The following is a 20,453-nucleotide window of genomic DNA, read 5'->3' as shown; positions in this document are numbered from 1 at the left end:
CAGGCTCTGCTACTTTGTCGCTGCATTGCTCAGTGACTGGGGAGAAAGGAGCACAGGAGTCAAATATGAGAACATGTCACAATGCGAAGTTTAAGAGAAACTTCAAGATGAAGGACTTGATGATCTCATGAGGGACAACAGTACAAATGACAGGCAAGTCCAGTCTTTTTTTATCATTTTAGATCTTATTAAGGGATTTTATTTTCATTGTTAGCTGCTGCGCTAGCCAGGTAATGCTAGCTTGCTAATGACAGCCTGCCAGCTAATGCTAATATTAGGAGACAAGCCCGTAAGGATGAGTTTGGGTTTTTGAAGAAAGATCATGTAAGATCAGTGACCTCTGGATAAAAATATTAATAATTGCAGAAAGATAAGTATAGATTTTAATGTAGCCTTTAGCTAGTCAAAGCTACCATGCTACTAACTTTTTGTCTCTTTTTATTTTTGTGATGACAATGATCCCTGACATGGTAAATATGTTTTCTTTTTCTCAGGGCTAGTGACAAGGTAGAGGTAGTAGAAAGAGGGGTAGTGGCGCCATGGGTCTTTACCGGACATAACAAGAGCCACACCTCTGGAGCCAGCGGCCTGCAGATGGATAGAATTACAGTGCTTTGCTGAAAACAATGCCCCAATAGACTGCAGCCAGACCCTTCTCAAAAAACATATATCAGTTTTGCTATTTAGAACACAAAATCTTTGAAGCACAATTTCCCAAACCTGCTCAGAATGCAGATTGAACCTCGTCCAAAGGGACGAAATAGCCACATCAAAATGGAACTAGTATATACACAGAAATATTTCAGACAAAACAATTACAAAGTAGTGAAGCACAAATTGATCAACTCCAAGTTATTCTGTAGGTCAACAGTAATTAAATAATATACATCTAAAACACATAAGGCCCTAAATTAACTCAGTGGCTCGGTATGGATCTTATACCAGCTCTATGTGATAAACAATGTTAATGTTGGTTTTTGTGACATCACAAAATACATTAATTCAATCAGTTTATTCAAAACAAAAGTCAATGCCCTTTACCATGTCACTGACTGACTGACTGACTGACTGACTGATCACCACTGTTAAAATGCGCAAGTGTCGCCAGAGACGAGCAGACCAATAAATGATACCCTCATGCCCTATCAACCCTACCAATATAAGGCAAACAAATAATAAACCCTTAATATATCAAAGCAGAAATGCACTTATTGAAACATATAAAATGACCTAATAATGAGTGAAATAACGGAGCAGCAGGTACTTCTAAACAAGCTTGAGTTGTTTTTTAACTTCAGTTAAACCTTTCCTGCATTGATTATTCTGACTTAGATATGTTTACTGTCCCAGGACAGGATACAGCCATCAAGCACTAGTATATGACCGCTAAATGCACCATCATGTAAACTGCAATGTTATTTTGATGTGTTGATCACTATTTCTGGACTCATCACTTTATAAAGTTACATTTATTCACCATTTATGTTAACTGGTTTAGAAGCTGTAATGCTAGCACTATTAGCTTACATGCTAGCAGCGAGAGGATGAGTTGTTTTTTTTCTTTTATTTTTACACTCTTAAGAGAAAATGTACATTTCGCTTGACTCTACACGATTCTAAGTAACTGTGAACGTGTGAATTTTCACTTTGTAAGGAGTTTGCCAAGTTAATGTCAGCTAGCTTCAAAGCTATAATGCTGGCACTACAGCTTTGATGCTAGTGCTATTAGCTTGTATACTAGCAGCTAGAGAATGAGGTGCTTCAAAGCTAAAATGCTGGCACTATTATCATGCATGCTAGCAACTAGAAAACAAGTGGTTTTCACTCTTGTTTTTACACTGCCAAGAGAAAACACATTAAATACATTTTGCTCAACTCTACCTATGATTGAGTAACTACAGGTATTTTTGTGTTTTGTGTTTTTGTGAGTAGAAATTATCTTAGAGTCTGTTGGACTGATAAATGTAATGTTATTATGCTAATATCAGTCTTTTAGTCCTAGCTGGAGAACAGTAGACACAGCATGTTAGAATTATGAAATGTTTTATTAAATTAATTCATGGAAAACACAGATTTATCCCCTACTGCTCCCTTTTCAGAACAGGATGATGATTGTGTAGCAGCATGATGAACGCCACACTATCATAATAAGTGTCTTGTATAATATACTGTTTTAATCAGGTAAGTTCATCTACTTCAACAAAGTCAAGCTAGCTAACGTTAACTTAGGCTAAGTGGCAAATAAATGTAACTTTACAAGTGACAGTTCTCAAAATGGTGTCAGAACAAAACCTTGCATCTGCAAAATGGTAACTTTACAGGAGAAGGAAAAATCCTACTTTACTTTTAATGTAAGTCAATGGAACCAGACTTTTTTCCAAGTAGTTTCGGGCCGTTTCCTTTAGTCCATTCATAATGAAATTTACAGGCAATGTAAAGGGCAACAGGTATTTTCAAATTATGTCAAAAACTGAAAAACGACATAAATGGAGATAGAAGGTTTTGTTCCGACAGCAGATATGGACTGTATTACCAGAACAATGAAAAGTACATTTTTAAACTTTATCAATGTGAAATTCAGTTTTTCATTTATAATAATATATTTCTTGTCATGGTTTTCAAACACAATACATTTAAAAATATGGATACTTAAATGACAGTAATGGTCAAAATTCCTGTCCCTACCTGTTCGAGACACCATGCCTCCTCCGCTCCCAGTTGTTCCTCCACCTGAGCTTCCGAATGCTCCTACAACACCCCCAACCCCTCCGCTGATACTAGTTCCAGTGCCCCCGACTCCAGAGCTGCAGTCCTCACACTGACCACCATTTACACACCTCTGACACTGCACGTCATAGATGAGATCAGTCCGGCCGCCAGTATCCAAAGGAGACCCCCACTCCAGGCTGATGGAGGTCCCATTTACAGATGAAATCAAATTTACAGGGGCCGACGGGGGTCCTGTGAGGACAGTAGGGTCATTGAGCATTTAATTACAGATTAATTACTGGGGGTTAGGGTGGTCCAGGCTATCACATTTGTAAATCAAAGCAACATTATTGAATTTGCTTTCAAGAAGATGAGAGACCCTGCACTGGTCTTGCCATCTTTTTGAAAGAACGAATAGAATTTCACAGAATAAACCCTGAGGCTGTCTTATTTCTATATTATTTAAACTATACGTGAACAATTAATTAATAAATTGCATATATAGTTATGTAATTTGTTGCATTCACATTCAGTTAACATTCTGTTTTAACAGGTTTGAGTTAAAACCTCCTAATACATAATACAGGTATATTTTCTGTTTGTTTCAATGCCAAAAATTGATCAAAAAATGGCAACAACAGAAATGAAGACTAACCCAGACCTGGACCTTATAAGTTAGTTATAGGACTCACTTGTACAAGGGGCAGCCGTTGGGTCCGTGGGCGCACGGTAGTAGTTGGCATCGCAAGGGCAAGTGAGAGCGGCTCGGGTCTCTGAGTGGCTGTGCAGAGGGCATTTCCCACACAGCTGGTCTCCAGCGAGCGGTTTGTAGAAGCCTACCTCACAAGCTGAAAAGGCATAAATAAGAAGACCATAATTTCCTTTTTACACTGATTAGACCAGCATTGTATTTATACTATTATTTCATCGCTGAGTTTTGATTGATCATCATTTGATCATTGATTCATTTTAATTTGCCCTTTTCATGCCCAGTCATGTTACTGACCTGATGCCAATTAATCACCAGGTGTTTTTTTTAGCATTACATAACTTAACCAGTCTTTGTTGCCAAGTTCCAATTTTTTTTAAACGTTTTGTTGGAATGAAATTCAAAATGGGCATAAATTAAAAAAAAAAAAAAATTAAATTCTTCAGTTTTGACATTTGACATATGCCGTTTTCAATTAAATAGCAGGTTTAAAATATTTTAACATCACTGCATTCTGTTTCTATTTATAACCCCATTTCCAAAAAAGTTGGGATGCTGTGCAAAATGTCAACATGTCAAATATTGAAACTGAGAAATTTTATTGTTTTTTGAAAAATATATGCCCATTTTGAATTTGATGCCAACAACACGGGGGCAACAAAAGGCTGGTTAATTTGTGTAATACCAAAAAAACACCTGGTGGTTATTGGCAACGGGTCAGTAACATGATTGGGTATAAAAGAGCATCTCAGGGAGGCGGAGTCTTTCAGAAGTAAAGATGAGGAGGGGTTCACGACTCTGTGAAAGACTGCATGATCAAATAGTGCAACAATTCAAGAATAACAAATTTCATTGTACAATAGCAAAGAACTTTTACTTTTCATCATCTACGGTACATAATAACATTAAAACATTCAGAGAATCTGGAGAAATCTCTGTATGTAAGGGACAAGGCCAAAAAACAGTATCTGCTGGACATGATCTTTGGGCCCTCAGGCAGCACTGCATTAAAAACAGACCTGATTCTGTAGTGGAAATCACTGCATGGGCTCAGAAACACTTCTGAAAACCACTGTCTGTGAAAACAATTCATCACTACATCACTTCATTCACCACCACAAATGCAAGTTAAAACTCCAAAACACAAAGAAAAAACCATATATAAACAGGATCCAGAAATGCTGCCACCTTCTCTGGGCCCAGTCTCATTTAAAATGGACTGAGCTGAAGCGGAAAAGTGTCCTGTGGTCTAACAACTCAACATATGAAATTCTTTTTGGAAATCATAGACACTTTGTCCTCCGGGCTAAAGACCACTCAGCTTGTTATTAGTGCACAGTTCAAAAGTCTATATTCATGATGGTATAGGGGGCATTAGTGCACATGGCATGGGTGAACTGCACACCTGTGAAGGCACCATTAATGCTGAATGATATATATATGTTTTTGCAACATATGCTGCCATCCAGATGACGTCTTTTTCAGGGAAGGCCTTGATTATTTCAGCAAGACAAACCACATTCTGCATGTATTAAACAGCATTGTTCCGTATTAAAAGAATCTGGATGCTAAACTGGCCTGCAGTCACCACTGAAAATATTTGGTGCATTATTAAAAAAAATAAAAATAAAAAGGACCCTGAACTGTTGAGCAGCTGAAATCCTATATCAAACAAGAATGGGAAAACATTTCACTTTCAAAACTATAGCAGTGTCTCCTCAGTTCCCAAACACTTACAGAGTGTTGTTAAAAGAAGAGGTGATGAAACACAGTGGTAAACAGGCCCCCGTGCCAACTTTTTTGGAACATGTTGCTGGCATCAATTTCAAAATGGGCATATATTTTTCAAAAAACAATTAAGTTTCTCAGTTTCAGCATTTGATTTGTTGTCTTTGTAGTATTTTCCTTTAAAAATATGGTAAATGATTTGCATATCATTGCATTCTATTTTTATTTACATTCTGCACAGCGTCCCAACTTTTTTGGAAATGTGGTTTTACTAAAAATGACTACGATCATATCTGAAACACTCAGCTTTTTGTCCACCAGATGAAGACATTGTTGAGGTTATACCTCCAGAATCATCTTGATGATTTAGCTCTCAAACTGGAATAAAGCTGCTATTTGTTGACTAGCAAGTAAGCTAAACAAGGAAAAGTTTTCAAGGCAAAGAAAACGCTCTGCATGCGATGTGTTGTAAATATGTTGCCCAGGCCACAGTGCCTAATGAGACTGTAGTGGTCCGCAGAGTTGGCATACTGATGAGGAGCGTGGACTCAAGAACACAAGAGGAAAATAAAGATACACTGAAGAATCAGCATAGAGCAATTGCAGGTTCTTTTTTTCCTCTTGCAGAATCCCCCAGGGACCCCAAAAGAATTCCTGCTTGCGATATTTATCCCCCGTCTGGTTTCTTTCCTCGTTTTATCCCATTAATCCTCCCCGTGCCTTGATGTTTTTTTGAAAAGCTCCTGAGTTGAAAAGCGGGTCACGATAAACATCAGGACTGCACGCTCATCAGGTGCAGAGCCGTCTAGCCGCTTTGAAGTTTTTGACAGATTACCAGCAGCTACACAATCAGCAACACACATCTAACCGATACCCTCGCAAAACAACCGCTGTGCAGTGGACGGACTGCAAACTTGTGTCTTTTGATAAATTAATCACGATGCCCCCCGGTGACCTCGGCAGTTCTTGACGAACCCTTCCTTTCGGGCATTTTTCGGGCGAGAACGGGATGTGAGGATTTGAGGGTGAGGAAAACGTCGGCTTCAGCGCCAGGCTTTTTTTTTTTCGTCCAGGGGTGTTTACACATTCCACATTAGGGCCGCCGTTTTGCTTGTTTGTTTGTTTTTTTCCCTCTCTTTTGTATCGGCACATTGTTTGGTTTGTCAGCACCTGTCAGTGCAGTGCGCCCATTGCAGGGGGGATTTGCATTACAATGAATTTTAATGAATATTTACAGCCATTGTATACTGACCTTGATTTTTTTTTTTTCTTACTCTTGGTATAAATGGATAAATAAATATGGTGGAAAAAGCGGCTGCGATGGAAAATTTGTTCTCACATTCTCAGGTCTTATTTATGGCCTGCCAGGCTTCTGCTGAATCTTAAATGTGCGGGCGGGGGTTACACACAGTCTGGAAAGTCTGGGTTGTAATCCGTGCTCTTCTGATAAAATGTACACTTATTGAGCACTTTATTAGGTACACCTGCCTGAGGTACACCACTTATCATGTACCTGCACTTTGTAGCTCTATAATTACAGACCATCTGTTTCTTTGCGTAATTTGTTATCCCACATTTACCCCATTCATCAAAGGTCAGGACCCCAATGGACCACCACAGAGCTGGCATTGTTTGGGAGTTGGATCATCATCAGCACTGCAGAGGCACTGATGTGGTGGTGTGTGCTGTGCTGGTACGAGTGGATCAGACCCAGCAGTGCCATTCAAATATTTTGTCAAGTACTAGTGCTCATGGTGATCATATTCAATTAGAATAATGGTGTGCAATGTAAAACATTTTCCACTTCCCAAATCTCCTCAAACATGGTCATGTGAACTGCAAAGCAGGTTCAGTTCTAATGTTTAAGGTAGTTGTAGTCCATCAGGTAGTTCAAATCAAGGTTGTTCAGTTTTTAGCATCACTGCACTGGCTGCCTGTCTCTTTCAGAATCAGCTATTTTACTATTAGCTTTTAAATCGCTTAATGGTTTAGCACCTTCATACATTTCTGAGTGCTGATAGATTAATTTCCAAGTCGAGCTTTAAGATCATCTGTTGCTGCTTCTCCATATTTCACGGATGAAATATAAAAAGAGCAGAAAGGCAGCATTTTGTTTTTATGCACCAAAGATCTGGAACACATTACCAATAAACATCTGTCAGGCTACTTCTGTCAATGTTTTTAAACAGTTAAAAACATATTTCTTTACTTTAGTGTGTAAGTAGTTTTTTATGTTTCCTTTTTTTACTGGAATATTACTGTAACTTTTATTTTTAATTTATTTTGTTGAATTTCATTGTTTTTTTTTTATTTGTTTCTTTTTCATACTTTTATCCTGTGCTTTGTAATTACTAATATATCTAATTTTCTGCTATTTATTATTTGTTTATTTTATTTTACTTTTTTCACTTCCTCCGTTGTTTTTACTTCGTATTGTGAAGCACTTTGAGCTGCTTTTTTAATGTATGAAAAGTGCCATATCAATTAATATTCTTATTATTATTTTTATTATTATTATTATTGTCACTATTATCATTAAGTTGTTACATCCTATGTAAAACCACCTATGATTTCACTTGCTTATAAAGGGCAAAACATCTCTAGATTTAGAGGCTGAGGCAACCCTTTCTTTAGACTATATCTCTTTTTTTTTTTTAGAATGAACTGATCAAGTTTAAACTCACAAATAAAATAATATTGATTTGTACCTTTAGGTAATAAACTATTTGCTTCCCATTTTCAAATCTATGACAGCAACCATACACAGAATCCTGATGATGTGGGTTAATTCTTGGTTTTTGGCTCTTTTAATGGTGCACAAAAATGCTATTCACAAAATGAACAGTAGAAGAATGTTTTACATGCTACATTTTTGACACAGTTAAAATGACTAATTGTATGGATTCTATGAATTGTGATTAATACTTTTTTGAAGTACTACTATATCATTTTTATTTCAGTGCTGAAGTATTTTAATTTTAGCTATACGACTTGCAGCATTCCTAGCACCCATGCTACATGCTCAAAATGTTTATGTACAGCCTTGCTGTACATGCATTTTCCCTCAAACCACAAAAATAATTTACATAAATTGACCAATAAGTACTCTGTGAGTCCAAAAGCATCCAGACACTCCTTCTAATTAGCAATGTCCGCTCTCAAGTGCACCTACTACTGTCACACGTCTTCATTTCAGTTCACCCTAAACACCTTTGGGATGAGTTGGACATACAACATGAGCAGCTGACCAATGCTTATGTGGCTGAAGGCAATGAAATCCTTACATCAGCGTTCCAACGTCTAGTGTAAAGCATTTCCAGAGGAGTCGAGGCTGTTACTGCAGTAAAGGTGGACAAGCTTCCTATAAATACCCTTGATTTCAGAAGAACTATTGGATGATCAGGTGTCTACAAATTTTGGACATGTAGTGCCGCTAGCTAGGAGTAAATAAAACATTGTCTGAACACTGCAGACGACAGCAGCCTTAATACCGCAATGTTTTTTCTTCAATGTTACCGTCACTAGTGACCTTAGGCCGCATTTTAACAACACTTTGACAGGTACAGGTACTCAAACTTCACACTCTCTGCTACCTGGAGATCTCTTCAGGGACCAAACAACAGCTGCTAACGAGCTGGGACGGGCATCTAGGTGATGAATGATTCTGTCAGTGACATCATAGCTGGAAATGGGCCACTCCATCACTGGGCTTCTATACATGTGGCCTGTAAATGATTCTGGTGTCCCTCTCCATACTGTAGGGGCTGCTACATGCTCTGGACACTTGAGTGTACATGTCCAACTCAGTCACTACAAGGTGCCCTGCTTTCAATTAAGATAAGCCTCATTTAAGACACTGCAGTAGCACTCTAGTGACAGCTGTTAGTGTTCATAGACAAATAGGACAACGTCCTGTAATGGCCATACAGGTCAACATCAAGAGCAGCTCAAAAGGTTAGAAAACAAATGTGTGTATATATATACATATATATATATATATATATCTTTATGCCAGGGACAAGGCCAAAACTTTGGATGGCTTTGACCTTTAGGCCCTCAGGCAGCACTGCATTAAAAACAGACATGATTCTGTTGTGAAAATCACTGCATGAACTCCGGATCATTCTTGAAAACAAATGTCTGTTAATACAGTTTGTCACTGCATCCACAGATGCAAGTTGAAGTGCTACCGTGCAAAGAAGAAACCATATATTAACAGGATCCAGAAACACTGCCACCTTCTCTGGGCCCAAGCTCATTTAAGATGGACTCTGCTAAAAAGCAGATGGACCATCCAGCTTGTTATCTGTGCACAGTTCAAGCCGGAACTGTTTTATCAGCTGAAATCCTATATCAAGCAAGAAGAAAACTACAGCAATTGGTCTTCTCAGTTGCCAAACACTTACAGAGTGTTGACGAGACACTTTTCACAGTGTACGACTTTATTTGTATGCATATAGTTAATGCTAATATACTATATAAAACATACAAATTGTCATTTTTGAGATACAATCAGCCTTCAGAGTTTGATTTTGGAAACATCTCAGAAATATCTCCTGAAAGATAAATAACATACTAAATGGATGTTTTGACTAGAAATGAAATACATAAGGGTGGTCTCAGACTTTTGCACAGTACTATACAGCCCCTCAGGGTAACTACTTTCAATCCTTATTATGAATTTGTGTAAAAAGAGTGCCTTAAGACAAAACGTCATACATTTCTACAAATATAACAAATGGGTGCTGACCCCTCCCGCTGTGCTGTGGGGTGAGCAAAGCATCACATCTACTCTTTTTGGGGTGACATTATTAGAGGTTAGTGACATTTGCAGCTGGCCAATCTGTCCCCAGGCAGCAGGCCATGCTGCAGTGATACTGACCATGACTGGCACCATCTGGATCCTCAAGCTTTTTGTTCATGATAAGAACACTGATACCAAGCAGGCCCCCAAGCCCCAATGGGATGGAGTCTGAAGATGGATCATGGCCAGTAAGGGGGTGTGCAGGGGGGGTTGGGATGGATGAAAAGGGAAGAAGGCGAATTGTTCACAAATTATCAGCTCTTTGGGCTTCGGCTCTGCCTCACAAAATGCCAATCCATGCGTAAAATGGGAGCTAAAACCTGGAGCACAATAACAGAGAAACGCAGACATGACCTTTTGATAGTAATTAAATAGAAAGACCTTTGATTAGGAACGCTAAGGATTCTCCTTGTCTATGGAGTGTAGACTGCACTACACTGAGAAATAGGCTGATGGTGGTGGAGACTTTGTTTTAAAGACTGTGGTAAAGTACACTACATACACAATGCATAAGACTTAAAGTAGCAGTACTTATAGGGAGAAATCTGTACACTAAACTTGAAATTAATTTGTTATTTTTTTATCAACATCTATGTAACAACTGGCTTTTTGTTTTAAAGTAAGTCAATGTGTTACAGTTTACAGTGCAGACATTATTTTACCACTTTTTAATACATACTGTAAGTATGAGATATTTTTGCAGTAAACTGCATCACATACTGTACATGTGAGATGTTTTTGTTGGAAACTACAACAAATACTGTAAGTACAAGATGTTTTTGTGAGACGTTACAACATACACTGTAAGTATGGGATAATTTTGTGGCAAATTACAATACATACTGTAAGTATGAGATGTTTTTTGCAGTAAACAACAATACATACTGTAAGTATGAGATGTTTTTGTGCCAAACTACAATATATACTGTAAGTCTGACATGTTTTTGTGGCAAAATACAATTCATTCTTTAAGTATGAGATGTTTTTTACAGTAAATAATAATACATACTGTAAGTATAAGATGTTTTGTGGCAAATTACAATACATACTGTAAGCATGAGATGTATTTTTGCAGTAAACAACAATGCATACTGTAAGTCTGACATGTTTTTATTGCAAATTACAATACATACTGTAAGTATAAGGTGTTTTTGTGGTAAATTACAGTACATACTGTACATTTGAGGTGTTTTTGTGGCAACTTACAATAAATACTGCAAATACTAAATGGTTTTGTGGCAGTCTACAGTGCATACTGTAAGTATGATATGCGTTTTGCAGTAAACTATAAAACATACTGTATATATGAGATATTTATATGGCAAATGACAGTACACAATGTTAGTATGAGATTTTTTTTTGGCAAACTACAATACATACTGTACATATGAGCTATTTTGTGATAAACTACAATACATGAACTTGAGATTTTTGTGGTAAACCTCTGTATATAAGCATGGGATATTTTTGGGGCCAATTACAATACATACTGTAAATATGTAACTACAGAACACATTGTAAGTAGTAAGTGTGGCTTAACCTGCAATATGATTTTAATAAAACACCTTGTTTCATTGCAAAAGCCATGACCTCGAAAAGCAAGCAGGAGACACCAAAATGGAACTTGATTTGAGTAAATGGTTTGTTTTAGCCTGGAGAAAAAGATCAAATTTGAACTTGCCCATGTGGAAAAAATGTCTGTTTATCCCAGAGGGTGGACCAGAATGGATATGTAACTTTGTACAGAACCGCTTAATTGTATTACACTGCCTCACTCTCTTAAATGAATACTTTTATTTCGACACTACAGCAGAATGTGAATGTAGTGTTTTTATTTCTGCTACATATAAAGCCTCTTCTCAACACTGTCTGTACTTCTGACCAATCCGCGTCCTTAAAACTATGTGATCTTCAACTTTCTTGGCGCAGAAACACAAGTCAAGGAGGAGAATTGCTGATCAATTTGCTAAAGAAATGTGGTGTCTGTTTCTAAGTGCTTGATAGATGGAGCCAAACCTGGCTAAATTGAGAGCGACCTTGAGGAGCTGTTAACTGAAGGAGGAGAGGCTGGTCGCTCATTCAACTGACAGTGCACATCCTTGGTTTTGCTCAGATAGGCTTGGTTGCTCGTTGTATAGTGCAGTTTAAATAAAGGCATTTCAGAGCTTTGGCTCTTTTGGTTACTGTTTTGCTATATTTCACAAAAAACATCTAATTCCTATAATTTGACATTATTTTCAGTTGACCTTTTATTGACCTTTTAGAAACACAAATTACACCGCAGCGCCAAAAATGAAAGCCACCAAGCATTCCAGCATTTTTAAACCCAATCAGTCTGCCTCATCTGCAGCATATGGTTGATTATTAAGGACCATAATGTTGATGTTTTTCTGTGTACGTACAAAAGAACGGAAAACCCATTGACTCAAATCCAAAAATTCTAATAGAAGTCACTGGGAAGCTGCTAAATTCCATGAATAAATATTTCAAATGCATGACTATATAATGCATATTTGAAACCACAGCCATGATATGGGTACATGTTATTTTAAACCTTCATATGAAGTTTTACCCAACTTTTCAACACTGAAGCAACACAAAAAAGCAGTTCTGGAAACATTAATTTTCCCAAAGGTTCTCTGGTATCAATGCACGAAGCACATAAATAACTCATGCTAAAGTACAGCTTCTACATGGTGGAGGTAGTTTTAACACACTGTTACGACTAAGTCTCCCAAAGTAAGCAATGAGAGGACACCACTTTTCCTGAATACATTCAAAACAGTATTTTTCCAACTTTTATTTGTCATGTAAATAAAATACAGTCCAATTTTATCATGCTGCTTTCAGCTACTTTGTGGATAGTAAGAAATTGGACAGTTTTTGACACTGCTTCATCACTTATTATGTTTATTTTCATAAACACTGCTGCATGCAAAAGTTTTGTCACCCTTGGTCAGATTATTTGTTCTTTAAATAAATAAACAAACAAATAAATAAGTAAACACATACAGAGATTATACTTCTGCACATTTTAATGCATAATTATGCTTTATTTGCAGAATTTATCTTTTTGGGAAAAAATACAATGTGCAAAAGTTACGGCACATTTAATATTTTATGTTTAGTTTTTTTCCAAGATGTTAAACTCAGTGAATAGATAGAAATTGTGCACCAAAATGTGCAAAAACATGCCATATTTAGGTGTTCAACTTTTAAACACGATGGTGTATTTATATGTATTGAGGATGGAAAGTTCATCTGGTTAAAACAACATAGAACTCTATTGAATGAACTGTATTGAATTAATTGTTTACACTCATTTGCCAGATTCTATAGTGAGTATTGCAACTAGCCCCTGAGTCTGTTACAATTAACCCCATCTGTGGGGTAAGTGGTAACATTTGCACTCCAACTTTGGTTGAATTGTTCACAAATGGTCAAAACTGTAAGAAAGGTTTGTGTTTTCATTTGTAGCAGAGATTTGTAAGTTGCTTATAGGAAGATATTACTAATCATCCTCACATAATTTTAACTGATTAAATAGAAAAGAAAATGTGTTTGGTTGTGCCTCACTTTCCCCTACCAACATCCGACCATGCTATAATGTTTATGCTTGCACTAAATGTCTGCACTACCAGGGAACCCTTCAAACTAGCTGAAATCTCCTGACCACTGTTCCATCAGCAAAGACCATTCCAGCCTCTGGTTGGCCTCTGTGTCTGGTGGCTGGGCAGTAGTATACGTACTCTAGCCCGGCGCTAATGAAGAAGTTTAATCTACCTGAACGCTCCCCGAGGGGCCTCCTGTTTTAATTATGTTATTAAACGTCTCTCGCCAGCACTAATAGGCAGCGGGGAAACACGCCGCTGCACTAAGGAGTCCTGCCAGAGAAAAAAAAAATAAAGGGACCTGACTCCGGCTATTAGAGACGTCACTGCCAGTATCAATATTAGGCTGTGCGGAGAGGAATACGCTGTGTAGCGTAGCAAGCACATGATTAGACTGTGCCCCAATGGGCCCTCGGCGCTAAGTGCATTTATCTCCATTTGTTGTACGCTCTCCACAGTATAAGCGGTCGTCCACATGGAATTAATGAGTTTTCAATATGATTTGAGATAATACACAGCAGGGGCCAAAAGTCGGAGTCCACTAGAAAGAACTGTTTTAATATCAGCAGTTATGAGAAACTAATAAAATTCTGTGCTTTCATATCAAATCTGTTTTTTCTTACCATTTGAAAACACCAGCCCTTTTACGCTGTGTGATGACATGATGAATGAACCCATATAAATGGTCCAAAATTACTTGGGAAATCATTCCATCAGTGTGCGCTAAAGTTAGGAATGTTTTTTCTTCTTCAAATATAAAGTTTAAATTTGCAGAAAGTCAGACATGTCAATATTTGTGGCTACTATTTTACCCGCAGCTTTAACCGGTCATTCAGTTTATTAAGTTTCTGCAGAATTGGAGAAAACATTAACATTTTCTAGATGAAAGACGTCAATACATTTGTCTCCATTTTAAATAGGGTATGTTGAATAATCAGTAGTGACCAAGTTCAGTGCTATATTTGTTTTTGATGATTGATGACATAACAGTTCCTAGTAGTCAGTGTAGAACTGGGACAATGAGGCTTTTAGCTCAGACCATAATTGTCAAAAATTCTCAAAAACAAGAAAAAAAACATCTCTATGATAACATTAATTTCTGCTGGCACCTTTATGGGATTTCTAGTGGTATGTTAGCACTAAGCTAATGGAGGTGCTAATGGTAGGATCTATCTATCTATACTAGGGGAGCTTGGTTGATTGTATCTACCGAGATACCACTAAAAAAAGATCCAAATTTCTATTGGATGTTTGTGTCCAACCCAAATTTAACAATGAAATAAGTGTGTTTGCAGAGTTTAAGTAAACACACATAGAATTTCTGTTTAAAAAACAAACTAAAAATGCCAAATGTGTGTTTTTAGTTCCCAGAAATGATTACGTCTTTCCTGAAGGCCCAGAAGGCTCTGAGGCTTTCCCACTGCTGGTAGTGGACAAAGCCTAATGGAGGTGTATACAAGTCCAGATACATCCCATGTTGGATGTCTATGCAAGAAAAAATGACATGCAAAGAAAGCAGAGGGGTTCATTCAACAGGAGCTGAAGTTCTAGGAAATACTGTTCTACTAAATACTACATTTTCTGTAAAAATTATATTCATTTGTGCCAGAGAAAGCTGTGGCTGTAGTAAAGTGGACAGTATGGTTAGATACAACTCTGACGTGACTCTGAACCAAGAAAAAATTGCATTTATCCGAGCTGATCTGGATGTGCTCATCCTGTTTAAGTACTAAATCCCACACTGTTCCAGGAAGAATGTCTGAACAACTAACATCTGTAAGTCATTTTAGGCAACAACACCAGAATTTAGTGAGTTAGGAGGTGATCGGTGTCTTTGGATCTTAACTAAAAACAGAAAGTGGTGAGAAAATCGACCTACACTACATCATCTCCCATTTCGGTTTGTTACCACAGCCGCAAATGAACACACTGCATGAGCCGACGCACAACACGCAACAGACACTGTTTTTCTTTGAAAATATTGCGTGATTACACATCAAATGAGACAAATGCATACATGTTAATGAACATTAAACGCCCGTTAATTGTTTGATTGAATTGCTGTCACCTATCTAAGCATGTCTAATTGATCTGTGTCGTTAGGGGTGAGGGTGGTTCTGTCTCAGTGCCTCCGACTGAAAGATCTAAATGAGAATTAGCCACATAACGTGTCCCTCAAATTACCAAGAAAACGAAGCGAGCTTTCTGTCCTTTTGTCTTTGCGCTGCTTTGGATTGTCCTCGTGCAGTTGCTATGTGGTGCCGGCTTTGAATTTTCCCACGCGCTTATTTGTTTCATGAGAACAAAAGCGCCACTGACAGATAAGACGGCACCCTCTTCTGCTCTAGAATGCATAAGTGTGTATTATTATGTTTATGGTGTTTGAATTTTTTGCATTTCGAAAAGGAAGCGAGAGAAAACCACCAGAGACAAGTCATAATCTAAAGAGCAAGAGATGGCTGGCATGCACTTTATTGTAATTTACCCTCCCTATCAACAGTCTGCAATCACGGCACAGAAGAATGCATGCATCACTACACAGACGTGAACACATGAATGACTGCTTTGAATCATGAATTCATGAATCATTGTTTGGAATCACAAATGAACCATGAAACATGTACAAACATAAGTATGAATGGAAGCATAACAGCAAAGCATGAACACATGAACTGCTGCACAGAAGTATGAACGTGTGAATTTCTACTCAGACGTATAAATGCATGGATTTCTACAGAGAAGTGTGATTATTTGAATTTCTACTTAAAAATATGATGTATGAATCAATACAAAGAATAATGACAGCATGCTTTTACATAAAGTTGAATGCATGGATCTACACAAATATGAATGAATGAATAAGTACATAGAAGTACGGTTGGATGAATCAGTAAAAATTCTGAATGCATGAATCTCTACACACATATGAAAGCTTGGATCAGTATGCAGAACTGTGAAGGCATGAATCGCTACACGGAATAATGAACGGATGACTACACAACCGTGATTGGATGAAAATTTACAAAAAAACGTATGAATGCATGAATCAATATACAGAAGAATGAACACATAAATCCACATAAGTATGAATACATGAATCACTATACAGAAGAACGAACATATAAATCTATAGAAGTATGAATACATGAATCACCACACAGGTATGAACACTGAAATCATTACACTGTACTATAAATGTATGAACCCACATAAGTATGAATACATGAATCACTATATAGAAGTACAAATGCATGGCTTGATATGAATGTTTGAATCACAAACAGGAATATATGAAAACATGACTCACTATACAGAACTATGAATACACGGATACCTACAAAATATGAATGGATGAATCACTATACAGATCTATGAATGCATGAACCACTAAACAAAAGTGTAAATGCATGAATATTCAGAAGTATGACTACATGAAACACAACACAGACGTATGAATACATGAATCAGTGCACAAATATAAATGCAAGAATAGCTATAAAAGTACATGAAACACTACACAGGTATGAATACAGGAATCATTACACTGAACTTTAAATCCACATAGATATGAATACATTAATCTGTATACAGAAATATGAATGTATCAGTACACAAACATAAATATACAAATGTCTACAAAAGTATGAATACATGACACACTACACAGATCTATGAATGCATGAATCACTACACAAAAATGTGAATACATGAATGTACAGAACTATGAATACATTCACTAGTACACAATGCATGAACATCTATAAAGTATGGATGCACTGATCATCACAGAGAACTGTGTTTATCACTACACAGAAGTATGAATGCATGAATCACTACACAGAAGTATGAATACATGAATCACTACACAAGTATGAATGCACAATTCACAGCATAATGCCAGATGAATGAACGCATGAATCAGTGCACAAAAGTATCAATGCTCCAATCTCCACACCAAAACATGAAGAGATGAATCTCAGCAGTATTAATGGAAGAATCACTACTTGAAAATGTGAACACATGAATCGTTACACAGAGATTTGACAGCATGAGTGCTCTGTATGGAAAAGCTCATGGGTTTTGAAAAGGCAATTTAATCGACTGTTCTGCAATAAATTATGAAATCGTAATAAAATAGACCCCAATCTGAATCACTCTGAATGACCAAGGAGGTTTTTTTTTTGTCTGTCTAGCCCTTATTGTGCAGGCCGGACCTCGGCATACCTGGAGAGCGGGTGCCGGCAGCAGCGTCGATGGGGAGGGGAGGATTTGAGTGACATGACGCAGCCCCGTCTGCTAGAGATACAATTCATTCCTTTATCAGAAAAAAGCCCTCCCGCCCATCAGCACCCCCTCCACACACACACATACCGCTACCCCCGCCTGTACTGTGAGCCTACAGATTAAACCAGTGCGCCGTCACAATGGCAAAATAGCATGAGGGGGCTTTAATATTGTTGAGCGGAGCCTTCAGCTCCCCCATTTAATCCTGATGTAATATGGTTGCCTGAAAAAGCCTCATGCTACACACAGTGCAAGCCAGGCTAAGACACAACGAAGGCTAATTAGACCCCCATCAAATCCCAATACTTTTCTTTCTCAAAAAGCAATATTTGCTCTTATCAGAATCGCCATCACTTTATTTTGGCTATTAGGGTTTGGGTATCAACTCGCTCGAATCAAAGAGGGTGGTCTTTTTCCAGTTTCGCTTAATTTCTTCTTCTAATAGCTGACAGTCACTGTTGTAGGCCTCAACCATTATGGCATATACACTTCATGGCCAAAAGCACATGGACACACCTCCTATTCATTGTGTTCATGTGTTTTAGCCACACCCACTGCTACAGTTGAAAAACGTAGAGTACAAAGCAATGCAATCTCCATGAACAAACACTGGGAGTCTCTAATAACCGTGTAATTACATGTGAACAACATATGCAACAACAATGTAACTACTATGATTTAGCCACTGTTACAAATGGATTACAGAAGTGCAGCTTGTAATTACACATGTGTATCAACTTTAGTTTTGCCTCATGTAATTACACAACTGTATCTTAATAGTTGTAACAGCGTATTCTCTTTCATGTAATTACACAAGGGTAATAACACAAATGTAATTATATTTGTAATCAGACTGGAACATCAGTTTTTTTCAGAAGTTTTTTTTTCAGCAGTAAAAGGAAGTATGCAATAACGTACACTAAGACATTACTTACACTGTATCTGCAAGCTTTCCTAACATTTAGCTAGCATTTATGGTGCTAATGCTGTGACACTGTAACCAGTTTCAGCTTTAAACCTTTCTATAACGAAACAGTAGAGCAGAGTCCCCTTATCTTAACATGTAACTTTCAAACTGAAATTGGTACACATGTGTAATTACATAGGCTGTACTTCTGTAATCAATCTGTAACATTGACTAAATCATCAGTAATTACAGTGTTGTTGCATATGTTATTCATGTGTAACTACACAGTTATTAGAGACACAATCTAAAGTGGGACCGAATGTTTTGTACTGTAGAGCTCGGTGACTTTAAAATTTGAACTGTCATAGGATGCCACCTTTGCCACAGGTCAGTTTGAGCAATTTCTGTCCTGCTAGCTCTGCCCCTGTCAACTGTAAGTGTTATTATTGTGAAATGGAAGCATCTGAGATCATCCACAGCTTAGCCACAAAACAGTAGACCATACAAACTCACAAAGCAGGGCCTAAAAGCGCTGAAGCATGTAGTGTAATCGAGTCACCTGCCCTCACTCACTACAGGGTTCCAAACTGCCTCTGGAAGCAACATCAGCACAAGAACAGAGTCAAAAGCTTCATGAAAAGGGTTTCCATGGCTGAGCAGCTGCACACAAGCCTAAGATCGCAATGTGCAGTGCCAAGCGTCGACTGGAGGGGTGTAAAGCTCAATACCACTGGACTCTGGAGCAGTGAAAACGTGTTGCAGTGTGATGGATGAATCTGGGCTGGTGGATGTCAGGAGAACAATATCTACCAGAAAGCATAGTGCCAACAGTAAAGTTTGGTGGAGGAGGGATAATGAGCTGGGGCTGTTTTTCAGGGTTTGGGCACGCTTGTTCCAGTGAGGGGGTGATGTTAATACTACAGCACACAAAGACATTGTAGACAATTATATGTATCGAAGTTGGCAGCAGTTTGCGGAAGGCCACTTTCTTGTTCTAGCATGACTGAGCCCCTGCTCACAAAGCAAGCTCCACAAAGACTTGGTTTGACGAGTTTGGTGGGAAGGAACCCCTGAGACCTGCACAGAATGCTGACCTCAACCATTGATTATGAGCCAAGCCATTCTCATCCAACATTAGTGCATGACCACACAATTGCTCTTTTGACTGACTGGGCATGCTCCAAAATCTTGTGGAAAGTCTTCCAGAAGAGTGGAGGCAGTTATAGGTGCAAAAAGGAGGGAGGAGGACTAACTCCATATTAATGGCGATGGATTTGGAATGAGAAGTCCAACAGGTTCACATAGGTATGATGGTCAGGTGTGCATAATCTTTTAGCCACATAATGTACTTCTTTGAAAAACCATGTATAATTCTGCGCAGGTACACTATGAGCCAGATGCAAAGGTCTGATGAAATGAAAACATCCTCTACAGAGTACAAATTTAAATGACATTTTTCTGCATATTTTAGTGCAAATTCCTATTTATTTACTTTACATATTGACAAAGAATATATGAAACATAAACTATAAAATGAGCCATAACTTTTGCAGAGGCCACATTTTATGTTTTCTTTGTTTTTGAATAGTAAATTCAGCAGATAAACAGTAATTCTGCATTATAATATGCAGTATGTGTTCTCTGTAGAGGATGTGTTGATTTCTTTTCACTTGGCAAATCAACAAAAACATTGCCCATATT

The 20,453-nt window shown here is 37.8% G+C and overlaps 1 protein-coding gene across 1 annotated transcript in view; it reads right to left on the bottom strand.

The window, feature by feature from the left end:
* Nucleotides 1-20,453, bottom strand: part of epha8 (eph receptor A8) — a 158,256-nt gene that overhangs the window by 29,892 nt on the left and 107,911 nt on the right. Inside the window, exons 4-5 of the mRNA XM_036559745.1 lie at nucleotides 3,402-3,557; nucleotides 2,686-2,961 (exon numbers count right to left, since the gene is read on the bottom strand). Of these exons, the coding sequence (XP_036415638.1) occupies nucleotides 2,686-2,961; nucleotides 3,402-3,557 (432 nt within the window). The remainder of the gene's footprint in view (nucleotides 1-2,685; nucleotides 2,962-3,401; nucleotides 3,558-20,453) is intronic.

The sequence above is a fragment of the Colossoma macropomum genome, unplaced genomic scaffold, assembly GCF_904425465.1.
Source record: "Colossoma macropomum unplaced genomic scaffold, Colossoma_macropomum, whole genome shotgun sequence".
NCBI classification, from domain to species: Eukaryota; Metazoa; Chordata; class Actinopteri; order Characiformes; family Serrasalmidae; genus Colossoma; species Colossoma macropomum.
The sequence above is the reverse complement of the archived record's forward strand: the minus strand, read 5'-3'. Positions and strand labels throughout refer to the sequence as shown.